Source organism: Phalacrocorax carbo, chromosome 18, assembly GCF_963921805.1.
Source record: "Phalacrocorax carbo chromosome 18, bPhaCar2.1, whole genome shotgun sequence".
In the NCBI taxonomy this organism is placed as follows: domain Eukaryota; kingdom Metazoa; phylum Chordata; class Aves; order Suliformes; family Phalacrocoracidae; genus Phalacrocorax; species Phalacrocorax carbo.
Window position 1 is genome coordinate 10,130,654 of NC_087530.1, and position 25,100 is coordinate 10,155,753.

At 44.4% G+C, this 25,100-nt stretch overlaps 1 protein-coding gene across 1 annotated transcript; it reads left to right on the top strand.

The window, feature by feature from the left end:
* The first annotated feature begins 1,944 nt into the window (after positions 1-1,944).
* Positions 1,945-21,919, top strand: TNFSF15 (TNF superfamily member 15). The gene is made up of 4 exons (XM_009515436.2): positions 1,945-2,289; positions 9,034-9,085; positions 9,665-9,712; positions 15,037-21,919. Exons 1-4 carry the CDS (start codon positions 2,077-2,079, stop codon positions 15,462-15,464), a joined length of 741 nt encoding a protein of 246 aa, XP_009513731.2. The 5' UTR covers positions 1,945-2,076; the 3' UTR covers positions 15,465-21,919.
* The last annotated feature ends 3,181 nt before the right edge of the window (positions 21,920-25,100 follow it).

A 25,100-nucleotide genomic window follows, 5' to 3' on the forward strand; every position in this document is an offset into this window, starting at 1 on the left:
CAGACAGCTAGCAGGTCTGCCTGTGCCCACACCCTGTCTGCACATCCCTTCAGAGGAAAGTTGAGACTGTTGTGGTCACTGAAGGTCACCATTCCCTGTTCTGCAGCCAGGGGATGGCCGGGAAACGCTCCCGGCATAGCCGAGGGGGACCGGGTGGCAGGAGCCTAGTCCTGGGCAAGACACCTCCCAGCAAATAAAAGGCACACCGTGTGCCAATGCACCTGTGCTCTGGAGAGGAAAAAAGGTATTTCTCCTTCCTTTCTTGGAATTTTTAAGAACAAATTCTGAGCTTGGCTTCATGAACCAGGCAGGGAGCGTGACCCTGTTCCTGCCTCACCTCAAGAGCCCAGCGCTTGCTCTCCAAAGTTCTGGCTACTCATCTGCCATCTGAAGGTTTGCAGGTCACACACCACTGCAAGAAGTCTCAGACCAATAAAAGCCCTTATGAGCACTTTTAACTCTGAACTGGCTCCACTGGAATTCCTTGGAAAAAAAAAAAAAGGTAACTCCGGGGGTTTTGCTGGCTTACAGATTGGGGATATCTGTGGCTGTCTGCTTGAAAGGCATGTGCCTTGTATGTATATTAAGCATTTTGTGGCACTCATGATGAAGAGAAAATTAACTTTGACACTCGTGCCAAAATATTAGTGTTAGGTTTTTAGTACTCTGCCCTAGAATAAGCAGTGGAGACCCCAGAAAAAAAAAAATTATCACATGTCTGTACAACACTTCCACAGAAGTATGAGTTTTCTTTCTACTGATCTTAGCAGCACCTTCCTGCCCATTCTGGTTTTTTAAATTTATGATAAATGGAGCCATGTCTGTCCTGAAATTAGTCTGGGTGCTGTAAAACCAGAAAGTAGTCCTTGTCCTCAAGGTCTAACAGCCTAAATGAAAACAAAAGAAACAAAGCCAGTCACTAGCCTAAGGTCATGAAGGAGTTATGTGGCTGGGCTCAGATTAGAGCACACGTCCTTCGGTGCTTTACCAGTTCTCTTGTCCCATCTCCCTAAACCATACTGGGTTTCTCTGTTTCTTGCGTTCCCCTTCAACTTTCTTTTTCCCTAGCCTATTCCCTGTCCAGTCTGCTGGCAAGGGTCTCTGCTGCTGACAGCCTCAGCCATCCTCACTAACTAAATAATACGTTCTGCTCAGAGAATGAGTTTTAGCTTTCTAGTGTATCAAGAGCTGCACCAGACTATTGTAATAGGAAGATTTCTAGTAGTGTTATTGAAGTGCAAGTGGTAAGAGCTGGCTGAATTTTTATTGGTGGGGGGAGGTTGCAGACAGCCTGGGACATGAGAAAATATTTTTCTTTCATATTATTTTATATAACACAAATCTGAAATGTTTTTTATGGGGAGGTGGGGGAAACCAAAGCCTGTTGCTCTCTCATTAAAAAATAAGTAAGTTTCCACCCTCTTTCGCTACCCAGGGAAAAAGGAGAAGTTTCTGCACATCAGTGTGTGTGCATGTATAAATCAAAGAAAGTTTCAGTTTTGATGAGAAGCATGTTTTCCCGGGAAAAAAATTTCTGATTTCAACAATCTGGATAAGTCTACATGGCAACATCTCCCAGTCCTGGAGTGACCTTTGGAGTCACTTGCGATACCCTCGCCTTCCCTAAAAGACTTCTCCCAGGGCTCCAGAAAGCCGCATGCTCGCCTCTGCCCCTCGCTCTTGCTCTCCTCCTGCTTCTCACTTTCACTCCCATTGGTTTCATGTTCCCTTTGCTGTGTGGAAAAGCTTTCAAGCTTATCCAGCCCAGCAGCAGGGTTTGTCCTGGTTCCACCCACTGGGACTTTCCTAGTTTCCTTCTGCACAGCACGGGGGGGAAAAAGGCAGACGGAGGCACAGAGCACGCACCTCAGGGAGCTCGGGGAGCTGCAGTGCTCTCTTTCCCTGAGCTAGGTTTCTATTGTAGGCGGTGCATTCCTTGGGAGGGAGGGTGTGTGTGTGTGTCGGTGCCTTCCCACACTTGGGGCAGCTCTTATTTAATGGGGGTCTCCATGCAGGGCAGACGCCAGAAGAGATTTTGCCGTTCCCAGTTCCCATCCAGGAACAGCAGCAGCTTGCATGGCAGGCACCGGCATGGACCGCATGGCTGAGATAGCCCTGGAGGAGGCGGCTCCTGGGACCAACCAAGCCTCCAGGATGCACTTCACGGAAGATTTGCGGAGGATACGGTGCGCGGTGCTGCTGTGCCTGCTCTCGGTGCTGGTCCTGGCACTGCCCACTGCCTACCTGCTCGTTGGAAACCTCAGAGCGCCCAGCTCCTGCGCTGGCCAGGTAAGAGACTGACGGCCGATTTCTGTCCTGCCACCCTGTGAGAAGAGCACTGCATCCTCTGTCTCCAGGGTTGGGTTTGTTTGGTTCTTTCATTCTCTTCATGAGTTTCTCATGTTTAAGGGAGCATGAGAAACTCGCTGTTACGTTCCTTCTTCCTTTACACAGAGCAAATTACCTGGGATAAAACTTATTATTGTTTGGTCTTTGTAACTAATGGTTTCTGTTCCACTTGTCTTAATTTCACTAAGGTCACAGTACAATGCACAGCTTTAAAACTTTTATTGACGTGCTGCAGGAAATGCTTAAGAAACATGACTAGTTTATGGAAATTAGTGTCTCTCTGTTGATTTCAGCCAGATTTTGACACTATGGCTCATTTTCCTCCCTTGTTTTGGGTTAACTCTGAGACTTCCCCCCACAGTGTCCTATATCAACAAATATCCACTGACCGCACTGCAGTCAGTGGGTCAGTGCCTATTACCTATCGCTGGGCAGACAGCTACAGCTCTCATATTATTAATGCAAATTCCTGCAGAGATATGATTTGAGACAATTAAGAAGTCTGACCCTAAATTTCGCATCCCATTTTTTACTCCCCATCAAAACTTTCTCTAGATTCAGGGATCTTCTCAGCTCTTCTCCTTTGACTGACAGCTAAATTCACTTTGGTCCTAGCAATACAAACTTGCTGGTGTGGCAGCCTCATTCCTCCTCATGCCAGACTGCAAACAAGTGCCTATTTCCACAGCAGACTATGAATTCAGCAGGACTGGCCCATGCTAGAAGGATGCGTATGTGCATATAGTCTGAAGAATTAAGGTTTGAATTTTAGCTTCAGGTCTGAAATTCCCCAATTAGCCTGTTTACGTATGCTCATGTAGGAAGAGCAAAAGAAAGCAGTGTTAGTAAGCGGCTTCGAAAGCAGATTTCTAACCTTGCACACACTTAGCCTACTGAGGTTTACACTGTGTGACAGCTGTACCCATGGCTGCGTGCGTGCACACTCTTGGCTGCAGAGACGTGCTACCCCGCATTTGACCTCAAGTCTGCACAGCCGGCATCTCGCACCCAAGCAGTGCCGGCTTTTGGGTGCAGCATCTTCCACATTATCCGGTTATATGCACAGCTGAAAGAAGATGAGACAGTCCTGCACAGTACTTCAGGCTGTTAAATCTGCTGATTTCTTGCACGTGCGAAAGTGCACGTTACTGCGCTGACCCTGTTACTGCTGTTTAGGCCAGCTAGGGAGGGTGGACGCAGAATGAAGAGACACTTTGGACAGTCTCAGTCGCCTTGCTCTTTGTTTACATCCTGTGAGGTTGTACAAAGCAGAACGGTTCGGTTCTTGAAACCATCTTAGAGTGAAATAACAATAAAACGTTAGCCTGTTTGATTGGCCTAATGTGCTCCTGGCTCTTGACCCTGTTGGTAGAGTTAGCGGAGAAAAGTGTCTTTGTGACTAGGTTTGGCTTCTTAGGAGGAAAAGTACAACTTAAGCCATTAGATTTCCTCTAGCCTGGACTACCCTAGCGTGTATTTTCATGCATATGCACTGAATTATTAGCACATAGTGATGTAATATGGTGATCAAATGAGTTACAGCCTCTGCGAGTCCCAGTGAGGAAGAGAACAATCATCGGGGCTGGCCGGCTGCCCGTTGCCCTTGTGCCAAGCGCAGTGGGTGGAGCACCCAGCTACAGATCAACTGGATCCTGCATTTTCTGAATTTTTCACTCACTCCACTGGTGACTGACAGTACCACCAGTGTTGTCCAGCAACAGGGCACAGATGGGTAGCTTTGTCTGCCTGTGGAGCTTTCTGTTAATTCCCCAGAGAGCCATGTCACAGGCTGAGCCCAGGCACCGAGTCCTGCGCTTGGCATAGCTGTAGCCTGCTTCAGTCCCTGGAAATGTTTCTGGGCATAAAGCTTTCAGGGAAAATGTCTTTGGCATTTCCTTCTGCTTTTGAAGTGTTAGAACTGGATTGCTAAATGATGCCTTTCTCATGTGCCCCATTGATAGCCCAAATCAGGAGGACCAGGTTGGGACCAGATGCCTGTGCCAGAGCTCTCTGTGGCACTGGTTTTGGGGTGCGGATGCCCTGGGCATACTGGGAGGAAGTGGGCAGACTCGAGTTTGCACCAGATGCATATTCACTTGCTGACCCTTGCAGCAGCGAGCCCACAGGAGGAGTCCTCTCATTACCCCAGGATGAGAGCTCAGCCCACGCATGCCAGCTTATCAACTTCTCCTGCACTGGGGAGAGTCCTGGGAGGAGGGAGGGACTTGTCAGCAGAGCAGGTGAGAAGCAGACGTAGTAAATTCCTGAGCCAGTCCTTTCTGTAACAAACAGGAGGATAAGAGGAGCCGGGGAAGGTTTGTGCAACAGGGGTGTGTCTCTTCTACTTGCCTGCAGGGTGAGGCAGTTTATTCATCTCTGCTTCTGTGTGGGTGCACATGGTGTCACGTTCTGCCTCTAAAGGGATACAAACACACCTTTTCCTCTCGAATTGCCCCTTTCAGGAAAAAGCAAGACAAGTTATGTCATTACAGCAACTGCTTCTCTCTCTCTCACGATATACTGTGTCTTGCATGAATAATTCAAGTCCGATGATGGTTTCCCTGGACACCTTCCAGGCTCACTACACTGTCTCTTTTTTGGAAATAGAAATCACTTTCTTTTGTGCTTCAAGACAGAGTGAGGTGAGGAAATAGGGTTCTTTAAGCAGTAACACACGGCTTAGGTGATTAGCAGGAAATCTTTAAAAGGCTCTAGTGGTGCCCTTCCAGCAGAAGGGCCAGGACTGTTGTGCATCCTTCCCCCAAGGGAAGCCAAGTTTCAGCCTGAGTGCACAAAACTATCAAGGGAATGGCACAGCAGCCAGGAAAGCATCTCTGGCTGCCTTAGCAACCTGCTTAGCTAGCCCAGTAAAGCAGAGCATCAAGTCCTTTGGCCTGGAGATGTTGGTACTTGGGTTTATTTTCATGGCGTACTTGGCACAGCAGGACCCCGAGCAGCGTAAAGGGACATTCCAAAACCTGTCCAAAGGGTTGCACATGAACCTTTGTGCCATGTCAGCCTTGGAATGGAGAAGGGAGCTGTTGCAGTATAAGAAAGACTTTAAAGTCCTAGCATCTCCGCCTGGATCCCACCCCAAGGGATGAAGCCAGAAAGCTAGGAACAAAGCTTGGAAAAGGACTGCCAGAAACATAATTCATGCAGTGCCAGAAGCCCTAATGGCCTCCCCAAATGGGAAAGAGAACCTGAAAGGGCTTCCTGATCTGTAGGGAAGGAGAAATGCCTGGGAAGGAGCAGTGAGCATTGCACCTAGGCCCAGGTGTGTGGGATTCCCTGTCCAAAAGCCAGCAGCAGAAGTCCTGACTGGCCGCTGTTGCTTGATGCATATGGTCCTTGTGGGCAAAGAAGCCAGTGAGCATGTGCTCTGGGTACATGCTTACACTGGGCACTATAGTCCAGCTAAAATACTCCCACTGAAGCCAGTTGTTACTGGAACAGAAGAGGCCCCTACCAAAAATGCCCAGCGCAGCCCATGCAACATCTCTGGAGCCAGCAAAATTGTGGGTGTGTGTATGTACTGTGTATGTCCTGCAGAGACCCTGCCTGTAAAATAGCGTCCTGTGCTGAAAATGGAGTGGGTGGAGGTGCTGGGGATATTTTGCTTATTAATCTCTCTGCCTGCAGTGCCAAGCTGCTTTTCCCATGCTGTTCTCTGTTGGCTACACTGGCGCTTCCTGGAGGTGCAAGAGGCAAAGCACATGAACAGGGGATGTTCAGCCTTTTTTTTTTGGCTTTAGCAATTTACAGATATAAATGCACAGGGGGTTTGGACATTCTTGGTATCAAAAAAATATAGAAGTGTTTTGCATACCGCAGTCTTAAGGGTAATTAGAGCTGTCTGTCCAAGACATCGTTTGTCTGCAAGTCAGCTGAAGGTGGGATTTTCAGCACCACTCAGTGCTGGTTAGTCTCTCCACAGTAACCAAAGGGAAAACTGAAGTCAAGCCATGAACTTTCAGAATCACAGCTAAGCAAGAAAGGAAAAGAGAGAAAAACACTACTTGTGTAAATGATGTCTCCATTGTCTCATGCTGCTTAGTGCTCCCTCATCACCTCATCCACACCATCAATGTACAACATCTGTGTCTATTCAGGACAATATTACTTATACCTGGCCATTATGTAACATTATCTAGTGCTAAAATATTTTCCACAGGACGTTTAAAATTGTATCCTTATCAAATAGCATAATTAGGGAAAAAAGCCACCCTACCTTTGCCAAGCAACAGAATAATTTCACACCTTGCAGCACCCTGCTCTACCTACTGCATCACACTGTCCTTTAACATCTATGAATGCAGCTCCTGCACCTGGAGTTTCCATCTGGTCTTCTTTGGAAACAAATAAATTGAGGTTGCACAAAAAGCTTGTGACCAGTTTTTAATCAAAACCATTTTATTATTTTTTTATAAGAAGCAGAATTCTTCTTTATATCCTTCCCACTTTCCCAGCACCTCTGTTTGTATTGCAACATCTGAGTTTATATAAAGTAGTTCAGCAGAAGTTAGGCTTTAAATTTGTAAACAGTCCCGCTGAAGTTACATGATTAAGCATATGTTTGTGATTGATTTGTAGCTCATTGCAGCACTTAGCATTGTTACAAAATATGTCACTTGATAAATATGTAGGAAGTGTCACATAAATAATGGTGTAAATAAACTCCTATGCATATACGTCTGGCCAAAACCAAGGGGAAGTGTTTGAGGGAAATCCTCCACACCCATCTTGTGCTTCCCACCAGGACAAAGTCACCTGGCTATGACTCTGTGTCACATCAAAAGTACAGTCATGTTTAGACAACCCAGCAAGCAGGCAGGACCTTGGAGAAAGTCGTTAGTCATAATGAAAGGCCCAGACATCTCACTGACGGCACAACACCTTTTATCTGTCAGCCACAACGCTGAGCTTTCATACCACTGTCCCTTTTAGATTATACTTCCTGCAGAGCAGCAGACTCTTACGGCTGGACTATATATGTATGTACAATTGGGGAAGGAGAAAAAAAAAAAGATAATTTTCCCTGCAGTTTTCCTTTATTTTCTTTTTTCCAACACACTGGAGCAACTATTTTAGAAATTATGGTTTTCCGCAGGAGCACATGGATGTTTACTGCTAGTAAAGGATGAAACTATCTTTGGGCTTACTAGAGTAGTTAGCAGTCCCCAAACCCAGGCAGCCTGACTCTTCTCCCACACACTCTCCTTCCCCCAGCCAATACAAATTATCTATTTTCTACCTCTCCTGCAATATTTGAAGTTGTGTGAGACACAGCCACCAGGAAATAGCTTCAGCATCTACTTGCTAATGCTATTTCAGCCTGTTTATTAAGCTAAGGATTTGATCCTTAGCTGCAAGCTGATCAGTGGCAGTTCACTCGATTTGACGTATTTATTGTAGCTGTCCATAAAACGCACCATACCTCACAGCGTGCTCCCGACACACGTTGCATGATAGGGGTTCCTGACAGCCCTGATGGTCAACCCTGAGCTAGCTGCAGAACCCAGACTGCTTTCTGCAGTCACACTGTTGGCATAGACCCGCAATGACCTGTACCCTGGGGAGAGCACAAGGCATCCTCCCCACACCCCAGGGAGGCTGGATTCCGAGTCAGAATCCTGCAGCATCCTCTAATTCGGAGCTGTGCTGCTTTGCAGTCTGCCAAAAGAGGACTGGCATTTGGCAAGAAGCCACCGGCTAGGCCTGAGCGTGATTCAGAAGGACCAGCCCTGGTAGGCGTGTGGCAGGCAGACAGCAGCTTCCCTTTGAACTGCTCGACCTAAACATCAGAACTACTTGGCACAGCTCAGGGCCATGCCCTGCTGCCATGTAAATGCATGTTGGCACGGGGACGTAGTATGAGCATGCTGGTGTTCAGCTCTAAAACAAAACGTAAGAGGCAAGGAACCATGAACCACTCTGCCTTCCCTCGGTGGAGTTCCAGCGTGCTGCAGAGCTCACCTTCTGCCAGCTGCACCCTCAGACCTGCTCAGCTCCTTTCCGTCTTCCAAGGAGACCACCCAACATTCAAAACAGACCTAAGCGACAGACTTACAGTCTGAAATAACACAGATGCAGAAAGAATAGTGGGTGAAAGAGCAGCTCTGTAGCTGATACACCTCAGTTAGTCTCTTCACTGGTGTAATGGATGAACATTTGCGCCTGCAAAGGCTCAGACCTGCTGAGTCTGGAGACAGGGAAGAACCGCTCGCATTGCTCTGCTTGCTCTCCTTGCTCTGCACAGATTGAGGACAGGAGAGTCTCTAAGCGGCAGAGGCGCTCCAGCAGTGCTGGATGGATGCACCGTCCCAAAGGAGGTTTAGCGACAGGTAATTTGCACTAGCCACTCTGCCAGTCCTCTCCCAGTTATGCCAAGGGCTTCTCCAGCCTCTGGACAAGGCTGGAGTTCAACACAATAACCACCTCAGCAGCCCAGGTCCTGTCCCTGGCACCCTTTCAGAGCCACAGGCAGTTTCAAACAAACAGCAGAAAACTCTTGCAATGAAGCAAAGCCTTGTCAGGGCTTGTCCCTTTACATAAGAACTCTAGCTGAACTTGATAATATTACTGTAGCATATTCCATTTTCTGGGATGATGCAAACATGACCCTCTGGGGAGGTACTGTACACCCTGGAGCCCTGAGCTAACTGCTGTAAATCTCTCCTGCAGGTCACAGAAGAGAGGGGCTCTCGCTTTCTGACGCAGCGGGCAGTAGATACTGGTAAGTTTTCCGCTCCTTTCCCCCATCCTGAACACCTTTGCTTACTGAGGTTTTGCAATCGCTGCTGCAGCACGCTGCTGGCAGATGTCTCCCCACCGGCCCTTCAGAGGCAAACAAGCCAGGGCAGACAGAGGCAAACCTGTGCAACAGGACACAGGCAGATAACTAGGGCCATAGCGAAAGTACTGAGCAAGCTTGCTCCTGCTGCAGGAGCTCTTGGAGATCAGTATAACTCCCTGAACATGTAAAAACACGGATTCAGGAGCCCATGCACACCACGCTCTCATCCTTGTACACCACACCTCCCCTTGGTTCGTCCTCCAGCAATTTAAGAGACGGCCGCAACGTGCCCTTTCGACACCGCAGCAGGCCTGACAAGCTCGCTCGTTTGCAAAGGGATTTTCTTGCCTCAGCTGTGTCAATAAGCAATCATGGCAAATAACTTCTGACTCAAACGTATGCAGAAATGGAAAGGGGCTGTACAGGTTTCCTCAGCAGTACTGATCACCCCTCACATCTCATTGACTCGAATAGCAGCAAACATCCTTACACATTTTTTTTTCTTTTTTTTCCCCTCAGTTACAGATACACTTTCCAGTGCAGAAAAGCCAAGAGCACACCTGACAGGTAATGCTTGTTCAGAAATGAAGCATTTCCCATGGCTATGACAGCAGATATTGTGGTGCAATAATCTTGGTTTATACGGATCTGATAGGATCAGGCTTTGCAGGAAACGGGGAAAATAATCATCAGCTTTGCCTTGTTGACCATAACAGATTGACCGCAGCCTGTGTTTGTAGAAAAGGGCCCACAAAGGAGATAGTTGATAGAAATGTTGCCACTTTTCCAAGCCATTTCTTCCATTGAATGAGCAGCTCTTGTAACTTAACTTAAATAGGTGCCTGGAATCTCAGTGATCTGCTGAATCCCTTAGAAAAGGCAGGGGAAAGAGCTCAAGTGAGCAGTGAATTGGGAAGAACTGCTAGTTTTGGAGCAAAATCAGGTCAGATAAGACCAGGTTTAGACCTTATTTTTCTGCAAGGCCTGACTCAGGCCATGCACACTATATTGCCATCAAATCACCCCGTTTCAGTGAGATCATCTCTAACACATGTCAGAGCAAGCAAAGGAAGAGTAATGCCCAGCTGAACCCCTCCAAGGCCTTATCTTGCATTAGGAAGGTGCTATCACAAGTACTTATCGCAGGGTGGGCTGCCACACATTTCCGAGGGGCTGCCAGCATTTGCAAGGCCACCTTCTCACCACCTCAGCCTCAAAGGTATAGCTGTTATCATACAAAGGACACTGTCCTGGGCCCTCCCCATCCTCGCCAGCTCCACCCACCCGGAAAATTTAGATATTACCAGAGAATAGGGAAAAGTTCATGGCTAGATCCCAAGTGGATGGAGCTGAAAGGCTCTCCAGCTGCTCTGACCCAAGGCAATAGTGAACCTCACTGCAGAGATTTGTAAGCCTCACTGCAGAGGCTTACCCAACACCCTGTGTGTTGTCCCAGGGGAGCACTTCAGTAACTTGAAGCATGCAAGAAGAGGCATGATGCTTCACACAAACTCACCTACAGGATTAAAACAATCAGTGTTTCAGGGCTGATTTCTTTCCTGGTATAGTTTACTTTCCCTAATCCACAAGCTCCTTTGTAATGCACACCCTTGGTCCCGTCCCCTCTTGTACATGGGTTGCTAAAGATCCAAAACTGACCTGTCCTCCTTCAAAATCACATCATTGCTTACGTGCAAGTTTGTAAAAGCAAAAGGACCACGTCTGCTAGTGTAAGTCTCTTTGTTTCCCCTGAGTGCCCCCATGGCAGAGAGATCCAGAGGCTCCCAGTGCAGCTGACTCAGAAGAGCAGCCAAAGCACTGCTTCGTTGACGGGAACTTCCCTGGGTTGGTTGCACAAAAGTCCATTTGCCACAGGGAAGCACCCAACAGTTTACTTCAGATTTCCTCAGGACCCCCATCTGCAGAAATTCCTTTGCGTCGTTCCTGAGCAGTCTCCCTGGGATGGTGCCCATCCCCTTCAACCTGCCTTATTGGGCCAGTCGCTGCTGGCCATAGTGAGGAGCATGAAATGAAAAAGCTAAGGGGATTTTATTGCTCCTTTTCTGTGCAAAAAAGCTATACCCAGGCTCCTGTGTTACATAGCCATCGGGGAACCTGATTTCCATGAACTTATCTTTGATCATTTTTTAGCCCAAGAACATTTTTAGTGCTATACCCTGTGTCAGTGCATTCCCAAGCTTAACAGTGCATGACAGCCAGAAGATACTTCCTGTTATTTTAAACTTGCTGCATCATAATTTCTTGGGTACCACCATGGTCTTCTTTTCTCAGAAACTATGACTTGTGCACAGAAAGTGAAAAAGGGATAATTATTCTTCAGATCCCCCCTCTCAGGTACCTTTTTCAAAGTGAAGGTGATAGGCTGCAGACTCTCACTCATAGGAAATCTCTTCCAGATCTCTAGTCTCTCTTGTCTTTTTCTAGTTTTACGCACATATATCCTGAAGGTAAGAGCAGAGGAGCGAGAGGTATGAGAACTAGCCACAGTACTTTAATGGCAACGCACCACGGAATTAGCAGTAGCATAATGACTCCATGTTTTGGTCTCTGTTGCTTTACAATGAATTTTCCAACTGCTCTTTTTACCACACACTGAGCATTTTGAACTTATCCAAACTAGGATCAAGATCCCCTCTCCCAAGGTGGCTATAGCTAGTGAAGAATGGCACAATCCATGTGGATACCTGGCTAGAACTTTTCTCCATCCCCATTCTCCCCTGTGCACTAATGTATATTTGGTGCTGACTGCGCCATGCCATGCCATCATCCCCCCTCTGACTTATTTGGTTGCACTTTGGATCAAGATGCAGACCAATGCCTGTTCCTTCTTGTCACCAGCAATGGCTGGTGGCATGGCTGGCATGGCTGGATGAACTATGTTGCAGAAACCCCATCGAGTACCTGGCTGACACTTATCACGCTGCAAAGGCACCCGAGCCTTCCATTACATCTGAGTAGAAGATCGCTTTCTGCTTCCACTTGATTGTTGGAAGTAATGACCTTTCAAGGGCAGTTATTAAAATTCCAGGGCATGATCTTGAGCAACAGAGACCCTGCAGCCATGGGAATTTGCAGTACATGCTGTACAAGGGCTTGTACAAGAGGCTCAGACTCTAATTTCTTGCTGAGGCCAGGAGTCTGGCCTCAGGCTCTCACAGTGAGGATGAAGAATTGTGAAAACCCCACAAGTTCAGCAAGATGCCACAAAATATACCCCAAAACTGCCAATCAACTGGGATCCTCCAGCAAGGAACTAAACCAAAAGGGATCTGGGGAAAGGAGAAGTAATTTCAAATGGAAGGGATGCCAAAAATTTATAGTGAACAGGAAAGCTGAAGGAGCTGTAGCAATGATCCCTTATTAAAAGCAGACTATTTAATTCAAGAATTAGCATATGTATATTTGCAGGAAGTGTGGCTCCACTTATTTATGAAATAAATAAATGACAAGTACAAAGTACAACTGCTACTAGAAAAGGAGCTATACTGTATTCAAAGCCACTTTTCCTCTTGATCTATACCGAAATCTTGGGAAAAATTAATTAACTTGAAAATGGAGAGCATCAATAGAGTGAGCTTTAACCTAAAAGGGAGGTGGAAGATGTAAAACTTACAGTTGCCTAATTCTAAAAGTTATGAAATCATGTACTTCATTTGACATGTCTGTTAGTTATAAAAAACATTGAAGAATTGAATGTCATTGACATTTTAAATGCGTCATTGTACACAGAAAAGAGTACTTCACATGCATCTTCTCTTCAGTTTTCCCCCAAAATTCCCAAGACTGAAAAGAGCCCAGGACATTTTCTGGAAATATTCTGATCTTTTCAGGTCCTTCTCATTCTAAACAAGATTTCATCTGCTACTAACTGACCTCTGAGAGGTATTACTCCAAGGTCTTGTAAACCTTAGAGTCACCCAAATGCTACTTCCGTTTCATGCCAGGACTCAGACCAGTCCCTAGACACCCAAGAGGTAGATGAGGATGAAGGCAGATCATGAGTGTTTTCACTTTCTTTTATTCCTCTCTGTGTCAGGCAAAGCTCCATTGGCTCTAAGCCTCATAGTCCTTAGAATACTTCAATAATTTATCTTGACTTGCTATCACAATCCCTGTCTATCGTTCTCCCACAAATACTCTCATCATGTACTTTGCCTCTTGGGGAAAGATCAGAAAGATTTGATACTTCAACAGCACTGACAAGCAGGCTGAAAAAAGGCTGTTATTTCATTGTGCTACTCAGAGAATATGCAAGAAATTGCACTCCGAACACCTCCTTGTCTCCTTATGGATTATTTATTTCTAGAAAAGAGAGGGAAACGGATGCCACTGGGAGCGGAGCACATTAGTTTTTCTGAACTTCATTTCACCCAGGGTAAACCTAATGGTTATTGCCAAGAGAATTTCAAAACTTTCCTTTAGCTGCATTCAGTTTGCCTCCCTGCCCATGCACACACGCTCCTTCCCTAAATACTGAATCAAAATCAACTTTAAACATTAACTCAAGCTCATGAAAAAGGTCTCATTTCCTGGAAATCAGTTGCCTCAGTCTTTCTCAGTGCTTAACATTAACTTTCCAGCTTCATTTTAATACCTGGCAGAATCCCAATGGTTTTTATGCTCTTCCTTTTCACTGCCTCAGCTTCTGTTTTACCACCACAATTTTATGTGGCAGTCATGATAGATCAGAGAAAACTCATTCGCTTCCCTGCAGAAAAATGAATAAGTGCTAGGGCTTATTCTCCTGGCTGTCATGTGAGAGCAATTAAAATGGTGGAGGAGAGGTGAAGGGAATAGGGCAGCAGTTCCCTGATCCTTCCCCTGAGACCCCTGCAGCCTGGGGAGCATCCTTGGCTTGGCTCAGACTAATGCTGGGTTCTCCATTAGAGGTCTGCTTGTAATGAGCTAACCACAAGACTGGGAAGAAGTCTGAGGAAAGCTGAGGCTAACACCAAGTTAGGGTTTTGTTCCAGCAAAGCATTTACAAAAAAAAAAAGATACTAAAAATGGTTTTGAATAAATGTATTGCTTTGGAATTGGGCCTCCGGAGGCCTCCTGAAGTGGGGTCTTCTGAGTTTTTGTTAGAAATCAAATGGCACCGATAAATCAAAGGCAATTCTATAGCAAAAGATTTAATTGTGAACACTCAGGAAGAAAAGCTTGGCAGAAGGGTTAACAAACCCTCACATCCTTCAGAAGCAACTTGGCAGGAAGAGAAGTTCAAGTGTCTCAGAGCTTGGTGAGAGATGATATTGATCATTGTGAAACTTTTGCAAGCACAATAGCGTCTGTCTAAGAAACATAACTGCAATCCATCGCTACTGAAGAAAATGATGCTTTAGCATTTCTTATTACTCTCCCAAGCCATTAGGTACAGGCATGGTACCCATGTGTGCAGCTGCCCCAGCACTTACGGACAAGATTTCTACTCTGTAAATGGGCAAGATAGCACCCCAGACCTGCAGAGTAAAGCCATCTGTGTTGCTCCACAGTGCCATGAGACTCAGCCTTTAGGAAGCACGGTCTCATCATTCAGGATCTGGCCCACAACCAGGACAACCAGTCACAGCCTACCCTTTCAGGCCGCCTGCACTGGCTGAGGTCTTGAAAAGCATCCTTGGCTTTCGCTCCCAATTGCTCAGATCTGGACACCCGATGGACACCCTCCAAAATATCACTGGACAGTTGACCTGCAGCCAATTTTGCCCCAGTTTTCAAGCTGTGAAATAAGAACCTTTCTGTCCTAGCATTTTAATTACTCTGTTTAAATTGATTGCCCTTTGCAGTAGAGACCTCATGTTGCATTCAGCAGCATATCCCTGCCTGTAGCAAACTAACCCATCTCTTCTCCCTCTCCCTTCATCCTGCAGTGAAGAAACAAGATTTTACCAACACCGTGGGAAGCCATCTGCCCATCCTGCAGTGGGAAGACAAGCGAGGCTTGGCCTTTACCAAGAACAACCTGAATTATTCCAGCAACGCACTGGTGATACCTGTGTCTGGGGACTACTATGTCTATGCTCAGGTCACGTTCCGAGGGCTCATTCAAATTAACACTAAAACAAATTCTGTCACTGAGATCATCACCAAAGTCACTGACAGTTACCCCGAGCCCACCCAGCTGCTGACCGGCACCAAGACCCTCAGTGAAGAGGGAAACAGCTGGTTCCAGCCCATTTATCTGGGCGCAGTGGTCTCCTTAGAAGTAGGAGACAAGCTAATGGTCAACGTTAGTGACATCAAGCTGGTGGATTACACTAAGGAGCACAAAACTTTCTTTGGTGCTTTTTTACTTTAGGTGCCTGGCAGCAGCTGGTGGGAGCTTCCCTTCAGGGCCCTGGTGTGAACTCACTGGACCTTGGCTTTGTGGGCATGCGTCGGGGTGCGATATCTGTGCTGTTTTCCTTTTTCTGTGCTGTCATTCCCCTGCAGCTCATTGCATCCTTAAATTAAGGGGTAGGGAAAGCTGAAGCCACATGCTGAATTGAAACAAACAAACAAAACCACCAAAACAAAACAAAAAATAAAAACAAAACAACAAAAAAACCTCACAAACCAAATTAAAAAAAAAAAAAGAAAAAATGGAAGTCAGATTAGAGGAAAAAAGGTATTTTTGAAAGTAAAAACTGAGACCTCTTCCAAACTTTGTAAACAAGGGAGGAACAGTTTATACCTGTGGGTAGGAATATTGATCTTGAATATCACAGCTAGGCTGCATAACTAATTCCACCTCCAATGTACAATTTGCTCAGCTCAAAAAAGTGTTTTAAACTTTCTCCAGCATTTCCAGTATAGTTTTGCATGACCCTTCTTCAGATTCTCAATTCTAAAAGGTAATTACTTTTCATCATTTCCTTATTAATAGATTTGCTCAGTACTTTGCACTAATATAAAGCTCAGATTAATCATTAGCTGCTTAATTAATCCCTTGCGTTTTCCCTGTAAAGTAGATTAAAATTATATCTTGTGTTTTGCAGAAGCTACCTGAAATCTTTTTTTCCCCCAAGAAATTGTTTACAGTTCTTTAAGTCAACACACAGCCTCAAAACTTTATGTGAAATTTCTAGGGAACATGCAGAAACACTTTCTGTTTCAGCTTGAAAGTGGAATCTCCCTACCAGGTCCTAGCATTAGGAAAACAGAAAAGACAAGACAGAGACAGACACGCAGCAAAATTTTCCAGACTTTTTAAATCATCCACTAAAATTTCAAGAGAAAACCTCTGCAATATTTTGCTTTCCATTACACTTAATGCAGAGCAAGTGCAACTAAAGAAATCAGTGCCTTGGTGCTCTCCCTTGCAACTGTTGCCAATGCTGCAGTGGTCCCCTAACTGCAAGGGACTCCCCAGCCCACCCCTGAGTGAAGGCTGAAAACCAGTAGTCCCTACACAAGGTCAAAAGATCCAAAGACACGATCATGGCATGCCACAGCCAGGTGCGGAGCTCAGGAACGCCTCCCACTTTGCACTTATTTATTTTCATAGACCTTACTGTCTCTCAGGGAAATTCCTCATCCTTTCTTCTCCTCCCACAATAAATACATCACTGACAATGACTCAAGTCATATTCTTGTAGATTCAGCCTTTACACTCCTAACTACCAAGAGGTCTCACACTTGAGGACCCGCCACCAGGCCTTTCTGCAACAACAAGGCTTCATTCTCTGCAACTTGTTCTCTTTCCTGCCTCACCTCACTGGATTTCCTCCAGTTTCCACTTCTTGGCCAGAAGTGACAGCAAGGCTTGATTGCTTAGTTAACATTTCTGCTCAAAGCCAGGGTGGAGCCCAAAAGCACACTGAGCATCAGGGAGGCACTGCGGTTGGAGAATACATAGCACTGGGGATGGGAGATCGTGGCTAAGGAGCTAAAACGGGCAGAGGAGTTCTCTGGCGAAGACAGCCCAGCTATAAAGGACCACATTGCAGTCCAACCAGCAGTGAGCCCAGGCTGCTTTGCCCACAGCAAGCCTCTTCCTAGCAGGAGACCAGTTATTGCTGTGTGAAGATCTGTTTGATCTGACAAGGAAAGTCAGTAGCACAGCTGAAGCATAGAGCATAAAGGAAGGCCAAGGCAGACTGGGGTGAAGGGAGGGGAGGAGCAGAGGAGGAGGTGGGAAATCCAGGCAATACCAGGATCTCTGCCTCTTCATGGCTTGGTGTAGGCACCTTCATGCTGACAGCATGACTATACCTCTTAAACCTAGCAGATCTTTTATGTAGTAAATCACCTCGGAAAAGAAGGCTTTTTTGACCATCCTTCCCTATTCTGCAGTGCCTGGGTCCCATAGTACATAGTAAGTCTCAGTCCTTCACTGTTTTATCTACACTGTGACTGCATTAAGCATATCGCAAAAGCTAGGAGCTTGCCATCTTGCCCTGCCCTTCTTTCCTCAGTCAGTGTCTGTCTTGCTTCCAGATTCTCCTTTAGTCTAGGCATTTCATGTTGGTCCACTGTACAACACCACCCATCTAGGAGACCTTGACAATGTCCCTGAATCAAAATCTCATTACAGTTTGGCTTCCAATCCTTTCTTTGACTTGTCCTTTGTTTTCCCCACACTCACATCTCAGCTGTCCTCTTGATCCCGTTCTGCCACAGGCACCTTCCTGCTGTTTTGGCCCTGTACCATCAGGTGTAAGGACATCTCTTTCCAATCTAATTTTCTACATGAAACTTCTCTCTTACAATCACCCTGGTGCACAGAGAAAAACTGACGTCTGAAAATAGGATAGGATGGCAGAAAGTAATGTTAAAGGTCCTGCTAGCCGGTGCGAACACTCTTGGCCAAAACATCCTCTTATGGCTTCATTAGCTAGATTCACTTCCATTTTTAAGTCCTTACTCCTATGTTTCCTCCACCTGTTCAGCCTTTTTTTTTAAGCTGAAACTGGCTAAGATGGAGGCAGTTATCCCCCATGTATCTGTTCAGTTCCTAGCACACATGACCTGGCCTCATTACTTCTCAGAAAGGGTATCTTGTGATCCAGCTCCTTGGCAGAGCTGTCCTTACTGCTCAGAAACCCTCATGGCATAGTAAAATCTGGTGAAATCTCACTTTCTTGGCAGTTCAAGACAAGGTTCTTCTCTGGGAAACCCTAAGACTTTCCATATTTCAGATTTTCTAGAGTTCCTTCAGCACCCCACTCTGAGTTCTTCTGAGCTTCTGATCCCTTAGCTATGTGCCCAAAAGAGGACCTGAACTCATGAAAACATTAAATTTGCAGCTCTTGCAGACCACTACCTAAAGCACTTTAGGCGACTAGCGCATGAAACAACGTGGTAAATCTCATAAAGGGAAGACTTAAAAGTGACCTGTCCAGGACAGGTGATTTTCAGCAACTAGGTAGGAAAACTTCTGTGAAGTGTTATATAGCATGAATTTGGTTTATCCTTGAAGAAAATTGGAGTGCAAATTCTAGCTGTTCTGAGAAATTCAGAAAGCTCTTTATTTCTACAGATGAGATGATGTAGTATTCTTCTGGGGCCATACCACAATCCTGATAGGCTTGTACAGACAGCAGATTTCCATGAAAATTTTATCTAAAGGCATCAACACTTAATGTTTGATGCACTGAATGATGGTAAATATGAGGTCTGGGGGAGAGGAGTGGTGAATGCATTATTTGGCATACAATAAAAGAGCCTTCTATGGGATATATACACATATATACATAGACATATATTTGTGTATATTCCATAGAAGTTCTAGGAAGCCCTTTGGCAATAACGAGCCTTTTCTGCCACAAAGCACATAATTTGCGTCCACTGTACATTAATGAGAAATTTCACAAGTGAAAAATTGCCCGCTGCGGCTTCATTACAGGCATGACTCTCTTGACCCATTATCCATGGCACAAAAATAAGTATTTTAGTCCAGTTAGAGCAAGCCTTTGCACCCCATTACATGCACCAGCTTTCAGCATATTTAGCACACTAGCACATTTTATATGACATAAAGTAATATATCTGGCATTACTTGTTTTAAAGTGGTGCGGGCATATTAATCCACACATCTACCCTAGTGGAAATTCTCTTTCTCCTCTTTTTTACCCTCTCAGGGCTAATAAGGCTTATGTTACAGTGACCAGCAAATATAAAAAGTATGCAGGGGCTGATTCTGACACTGCTGTATATCAGATATTCCTCCACAGAAGTCAATGGCATGAAGTCAGGGTAAAGCCAGTTAAGTGAGACAGAGGTCAAGCTTAAAGAGAAATATCTCAAATACACAGAACCCAAGTTGTGGATTCTCAGATTTTTCCAAAGCTGCACAAGGACAGAAGTGTTCTCAGAAACTTGTGTTTATTGAATTAGAAAATTTCTTTAACGTAAATCATTTCTGGAGATGCGAAAATGCATATGCATCAGCATTTTCAGCTGAATGAGAAGATGATGAAATCTGGTCATGTGAACAAGTGACCTTTCATCTGTGGTTGAACCGAAAATATGTTTTATTTTGGGTGGATGTGAAACCAAAACAGTTATAAGAAAAAAAAATCCAAGCTGGAGAAAAAGGGTGAAATAGGCAGGTCATGCTAACTGAGTTAAAAATATATAATTTCTGGGTTTGACCCTTACATTTCTTAGGGCAGGGAAAAAATAATTTAAGCACTTTTCAGAACAAAACCATTGAAAGAAAAAGTAACAGAATTTTTTTTTTTAATATGAAGTCTGATCAAAATATTTGCGTTCTTAGGAATTCTTTTCTTCCTAATCTCTTTGATCCCCAAAATACTAACCCTAAATGTAACCAAAACTCATAAAAAGGTTCACTTACCTACCGCTGCCTTTCCCCTTAAAAATTAAGTATTGGTAAATAAGCATTAACTTTCTCTCTGTATATGTACAGAAGTAAACTTAAATCAAGCTATAAGGATCACAGCTCTAATCTTACCAACATATACCTGTGCTGTACTTAGTGCCGAGCTTGTAGCTAAAGGGATATCATCACAAAAGTGAGCTCGGTGTTCCTATCCCGTGTATGGGAGGAGTAAAATCTACGTTACTCAAACTGAAAGTGGGTAAAAAGTTTTACCTGAGTCTACCCTCGACTACACCATTATAGGACCAACCCTTCAAATGAAGGAGTGCTTACATGGACCACCTCCAGCACCTATATGTTGGCAGGATTAGGGTCTAGAGGTGGAAAGGTGAAGGTCACGTTCCTTAGAAAAACATAACCCAAATGGCGAAACGGATGCTGCTGAGATGATTGTGGACGTGAGAGTTCAGTAGATATTAGGATGAGCAGACCCCCAGTAAAAAGGGACGCTACCAGGCTATACTGAACTGCAGGACAGACCAAATGGAATGGGTTAAGGTACTCGCTTGTGATTTTCAATGCAGATATCTCAGAATTTTGAAAATATCTCATTTTTTCACCTTTGTATGGTATAACTGACCACACTGTGTTTTGTTTTATTAATCTCCTGAGTGGCCCATCATTTCAATTGAGAAATGAGGAGAAATATCATTCTTTAGAAGAATCAGAAAATGTTGAGAATTTTTGCCCGGATCTGGGTATTAGACACCAGTATAGCATTTTGCTATTGTAATGTATTTTCATGTAAGTGATTATATATTGTCTTGTGCTTTAGTACTGATGTGTGTCTTTACCAGTAGGACTTAGCTTCTTGTTTCCAAGTTTTATGATAATAAAAATGCAAGTTAACTAATGTGACAACTTCTGATCCTGGTCCCCTTCCAAAAACTCTAAGCAAATAGCACTCTTAAGAGCAATCAGCTAATACAGCCAGAAAATGCTGATGTATAAGAAACCGATTTTGTTGTGTGTTAATGTATGGATGATTGTTATTTTACACAGTCAGAGGTTCCTCACCAGACTGAACTCAGATTTGGTCTTTTTCCCACAGGTTTATAGAGACTTGCGTTTCAAAAGGGAATGTAAAGGTTGAGCAGATTTTCTTTCTCAGTGCCTTTTCCCCTTCACAGTGTGGGGAACAGCTGGTTCCTTCTTTTTGTTATTTCTTAGTTTATTTTGAAAAAGAAAGTCCTACCAGAAAGGCAGTGCTTGTCAGAAACTGCATCATAGCTGTACTCTCAGCCTGCTGAGTCAGGGAGTGATGCTCCCCGCCGAGCACCCATGGGAGACAGGAACCACGTTATCCCAGCCACCTTTGAAAATCACCATCTGCCCCAAAATGCAAGTTTGCCCTGTCTGCAACCACACAGAACACCTTGGCAGCTCGGGAATTGAGTGGTTCCAATTGCTCAGCTCCTGGCTGCCAGGCACAACCCAGCTAGGAAAAGATGCTCAAAGCCTGGTTTGAAGGCAGCAGAGCTCTGGGCACCCTTAGCCCTGTTCTAGCTTCAGCTTTGCTGTCCTTACACTTCCAGCATAATAGCAGCATCCACTGGATATGCATTTTTATCTTGGGTGGTGTTGTCTCCAATTCCTCTGCTGCCAGGAATGCAAATTCTTTCTTTCCACTAGCAGAATTGAGCAGCATTCTCCCATTGGGCTTATTATTTTGTATTTCCACAATTTCTGTTGTTTTTCTGTCTTGAACTCAGAGTATCATATTTAAATATCTTCAGAAGAGGTTCCTGGTTAAGGGCTCCATGCTCTGGATCAAGGAATGTTTTCACTTGAAAACTCTGATGGAAGACAGATGTTTACCCTGGTTTGCATCCACCTGCAAACACCCGAGATGCTTTGTTGGGCTGTGAGCGGCAGCCTCTGTAGATCAGCCAAGAGTTAATTAGAGTAGGAATCAGATTGCTTTCTCCTATAACACCAAAAGATTTGATTATTATTTTTTTTTTTGGGGGGGGGGGGTTGTGGTTTTTTTTAATTGACTAGCTACCTCACATTTAGAAGAATAGCAAAAGCAAATTGTGTGTTTATTATTATTATTTTCTGTTTTAACTTGAGCTGAGCAGAATTCCCATGTTGTATTGCCATTTTACTCTGTGCTTTGCACATGTAGGGTAATAGCTTGATTTAACATCATCTTTCTGGTCTAAATTCACTGGCACGTACACTCCCTCCACACAAGCATTGTGCTTCATTTTGTCTACCTTTAATCATACAGAAGGTGTCTACTCCTAATAAATTTCTAGGCTTCCTCTCTAGTGAGGTGGGGGTGAAGAGATGCACATTTCTGAAAGGCTACCTGCTAAGGAAGGTGGGGATAACAGGAGTGCCTCTCTCCCAGGGCTGCAGAGGGACATATATAGTATTTTTCTAGCTAAATGCAAGTAAGATGATAGTGGCAGCACTCAGTCAAAGCAATAATAGCACTGCACTTGCTTTCTCAGACGGCTGGATGAAGCCGCCCAGCTACTTCTTGGGCAGAATCCCCATAGGGTTTAGTGTTAACAAACATATCTGGACACATATCTTGAGGGAAGGGACAACCTCCCTTTCATACGATGAGATTGTTACTCTGTGAAATTCCCCCTGCAGAGTAGGACACTACCCATGAGAGGTTAACATTCCCAGCTCTCATCTGTTGGCCAAAATGCCCAACCACAGCTGGATCTGCTACTTGCCAGCTTCACTCTTGCATGCAGACCCCTTTCTCAAGCTGGGGACAGGGTCAGTGTCACAGTTAATACATCCAGCTTTTAGGAAGAGCTTTGAGTTCACTCTGGCTACGTGGATACTTTGCCTCCTGAGCATCGTGCAGGATGGAGCACAAGCTGAGATGAAGTGGAAGTGATGTGCACTTGCAGAAAGGGCCTCTGATATATCCTGGACAGGCAGCTGAATGAGGGCCGTGTTTTCTAGCACACTCAGCATCTGTCAGACAGGTTCAGGGGAAATGAGGACTCCACCTATTGGTTTCTTTTTTGAGACCTAGTGCCAAAGCCAGGTATGAACCTCTTCAAAAGTGCCAAACCAGGAGCCAAGTTTGTCAACAGTTACAGTTCCAAATTCATTTTGCCTTCTAAGTATTATTGCTAAATCCTTTGGAACAGCATGAAAGACATTGCCTGAGAAATTATATCCTGGTTTATTAAGCACCATAAATCAGGAGTATTTGGGTTTTGCTGAATTATGAACTAAACTAGCTTTCCAGGTGCTCTCATTCTTGCACAAATCAAGATATGTTCTTTCATTGATTGTAGAGTTTTATATTAAAACGTCAAAAAGGCACTGAAAGTGTTTGTTGCTTATTTATTGGTACTGTACATATAGATGTCTTAAATTTATGTAAGAGAAATTGTAAAAAATGTGGTATAAAGTTTAGATTGTGCTTATCAGCTGTTTCTTTCAGAAAATAGCTTTGATGCCTTAGACAACTAAGTTAATAAGTAGTTCTTTAAAACATGCTTTGTGTCTTAAAGTGAAAAATAAAAGCATTTCATTTGATTTGTATTTATTCCTGAGTCTTTCTTTATTCTAATAAACATCCACCAAGTGCTCGTATTGACAGTTGGGAACGGCAGACTTTTACCCATGCCAAAGTGGTTGAAGTGTGCTCTGTATTGCGTGTTATACAAAAAACCTACACATCTGAAAAAGCACGTACCTAAGCTATTGATCACATACATACAGAATACACATGCAGAAAATTATTAATCCTAACATTTAAGAACAGTGAAATTCGGCCCCATTCACTTGAGGACAAGTCTCAGACATTTTCATGAGCCTTTAAAATAAAAGTCTCTAATTAGAGACTTCTGCTGCAGTGACATATGACTGAGTACACGGACTGTAATTTTCAATTCCACACAGATATAATTTTTTTATCTAGCCAGAACTAGCTGAATCTCACCTTCATTTTTAAGGGCGCCAAACTCTCACTGACAACACCTCTCCCCAAAATAAAATTATAAAAATAATCAGTGCATCCCAAAGATGATGCATTTTGCTTTGGAAAGGAAAACTCCCATTTAACTGCTTTCTGCTCAAAACTAAGATTATTTAGTAAAACCTCACTGTTTTGAGATTTCTTTAGAATTTCAGAACATTTGAGCAGAACAGCATTTATGATGGAGAAAAATAGGATTTTGTGTGGATTAACTAAATTCCTAAGTCTTGCAATAGGACCCATTTGGCCAGCCCCAACAATTGTTATTTTTGCAAAAAAAACACCAAAGTGAAAAATAACGTTATTTTCTACAGTAATTAATTTTGTTCTTGGGTGTGAGCTAAAATTACAGGGGTGGCTCTGACCTGTGATCTGCAAGCCAGGTGTTAGTCTGGCTTCTTCTGAAGTCTAACGGAGATAGGGCAACTCTCTCAGGGGTCATCTCCCTTTTTGCTGTTAATTCCAGAGAGCTTAGAAATATTTCAGCACAGCTGAGGTTAGGAATCACACCCTGAACTTCAGTGTTTGAGCTGGATGAGTGCCTCTTTGGGTGAGCAGCTCTGTTTGTGGCCCCCAGAAAAGGCAGCTTAGCATTTCCCAGAATCAGAGCCTGAGGTTGGCTACTGCACCAGCCCGCATGGCTGGTCTTCAGCCACTAACATGATGACAGCAAAGCACCCAGCTGTCCCCCTTCTCTCTCTGCCATATTTGATGAGAATAAACTCATGAGTTAAATATGAAAGCACTGTCCTACATGCCAGGAGGGGAAAAGGTTCAGTATTCCCTGATGATGGTCCAGCCAGTTGATGACTGTAAAAGCACACCAACATCTCCAACTTTTGAGTTAATCTTTGCAGACAGGAGAGAGGCACATTTCTGCATGCAGAGACCAAAGTGGGAGAGATCTATTAACACACCATCAAGCAAACAGCTGCCAGGGCATGGTTATCTGTGAATCACACAAAACAGATACTTGCTCACTACACTTCCCATCTCTCATCAGTGCCTGAAAGCAAAAGATGAAAAATGACATCCTTTCAAAGAGGTGGTTAGAAGCAAGCGCTGCCCTTGCCCTAGCCCTTTAGCAAGATGACTTCACTTTTTGAAGAAAAGGAAGTGGGACATCTGTATGTAAATTGGGGGAATCTCTA

Bases quoted from the DNA above. Each gene is read 5' to 3' on its own strand.
- TNFSF15 (XM_009515436.2), top strand. From the start codon at position 2,077: ATGGCAGGCACCGGCATGGACCGCATGGCTGAGATAGCCCTGGAGGAG. The intron at 2,290-9,033 runs GTAAGAGACTGA...TCTCTCCTGCAG, and splicing joins CCAGCTCCTGCGCTGGCCAG to GTCACAGAAGAGAGGGGCTC. The intron at 9,713-15,036 runs GTAATGCTTGTT...TTCATCCTGCAG, and splicing joins GCCAAGAGCACACCTGACAG to TGAAGAAACAAGATTTTACC.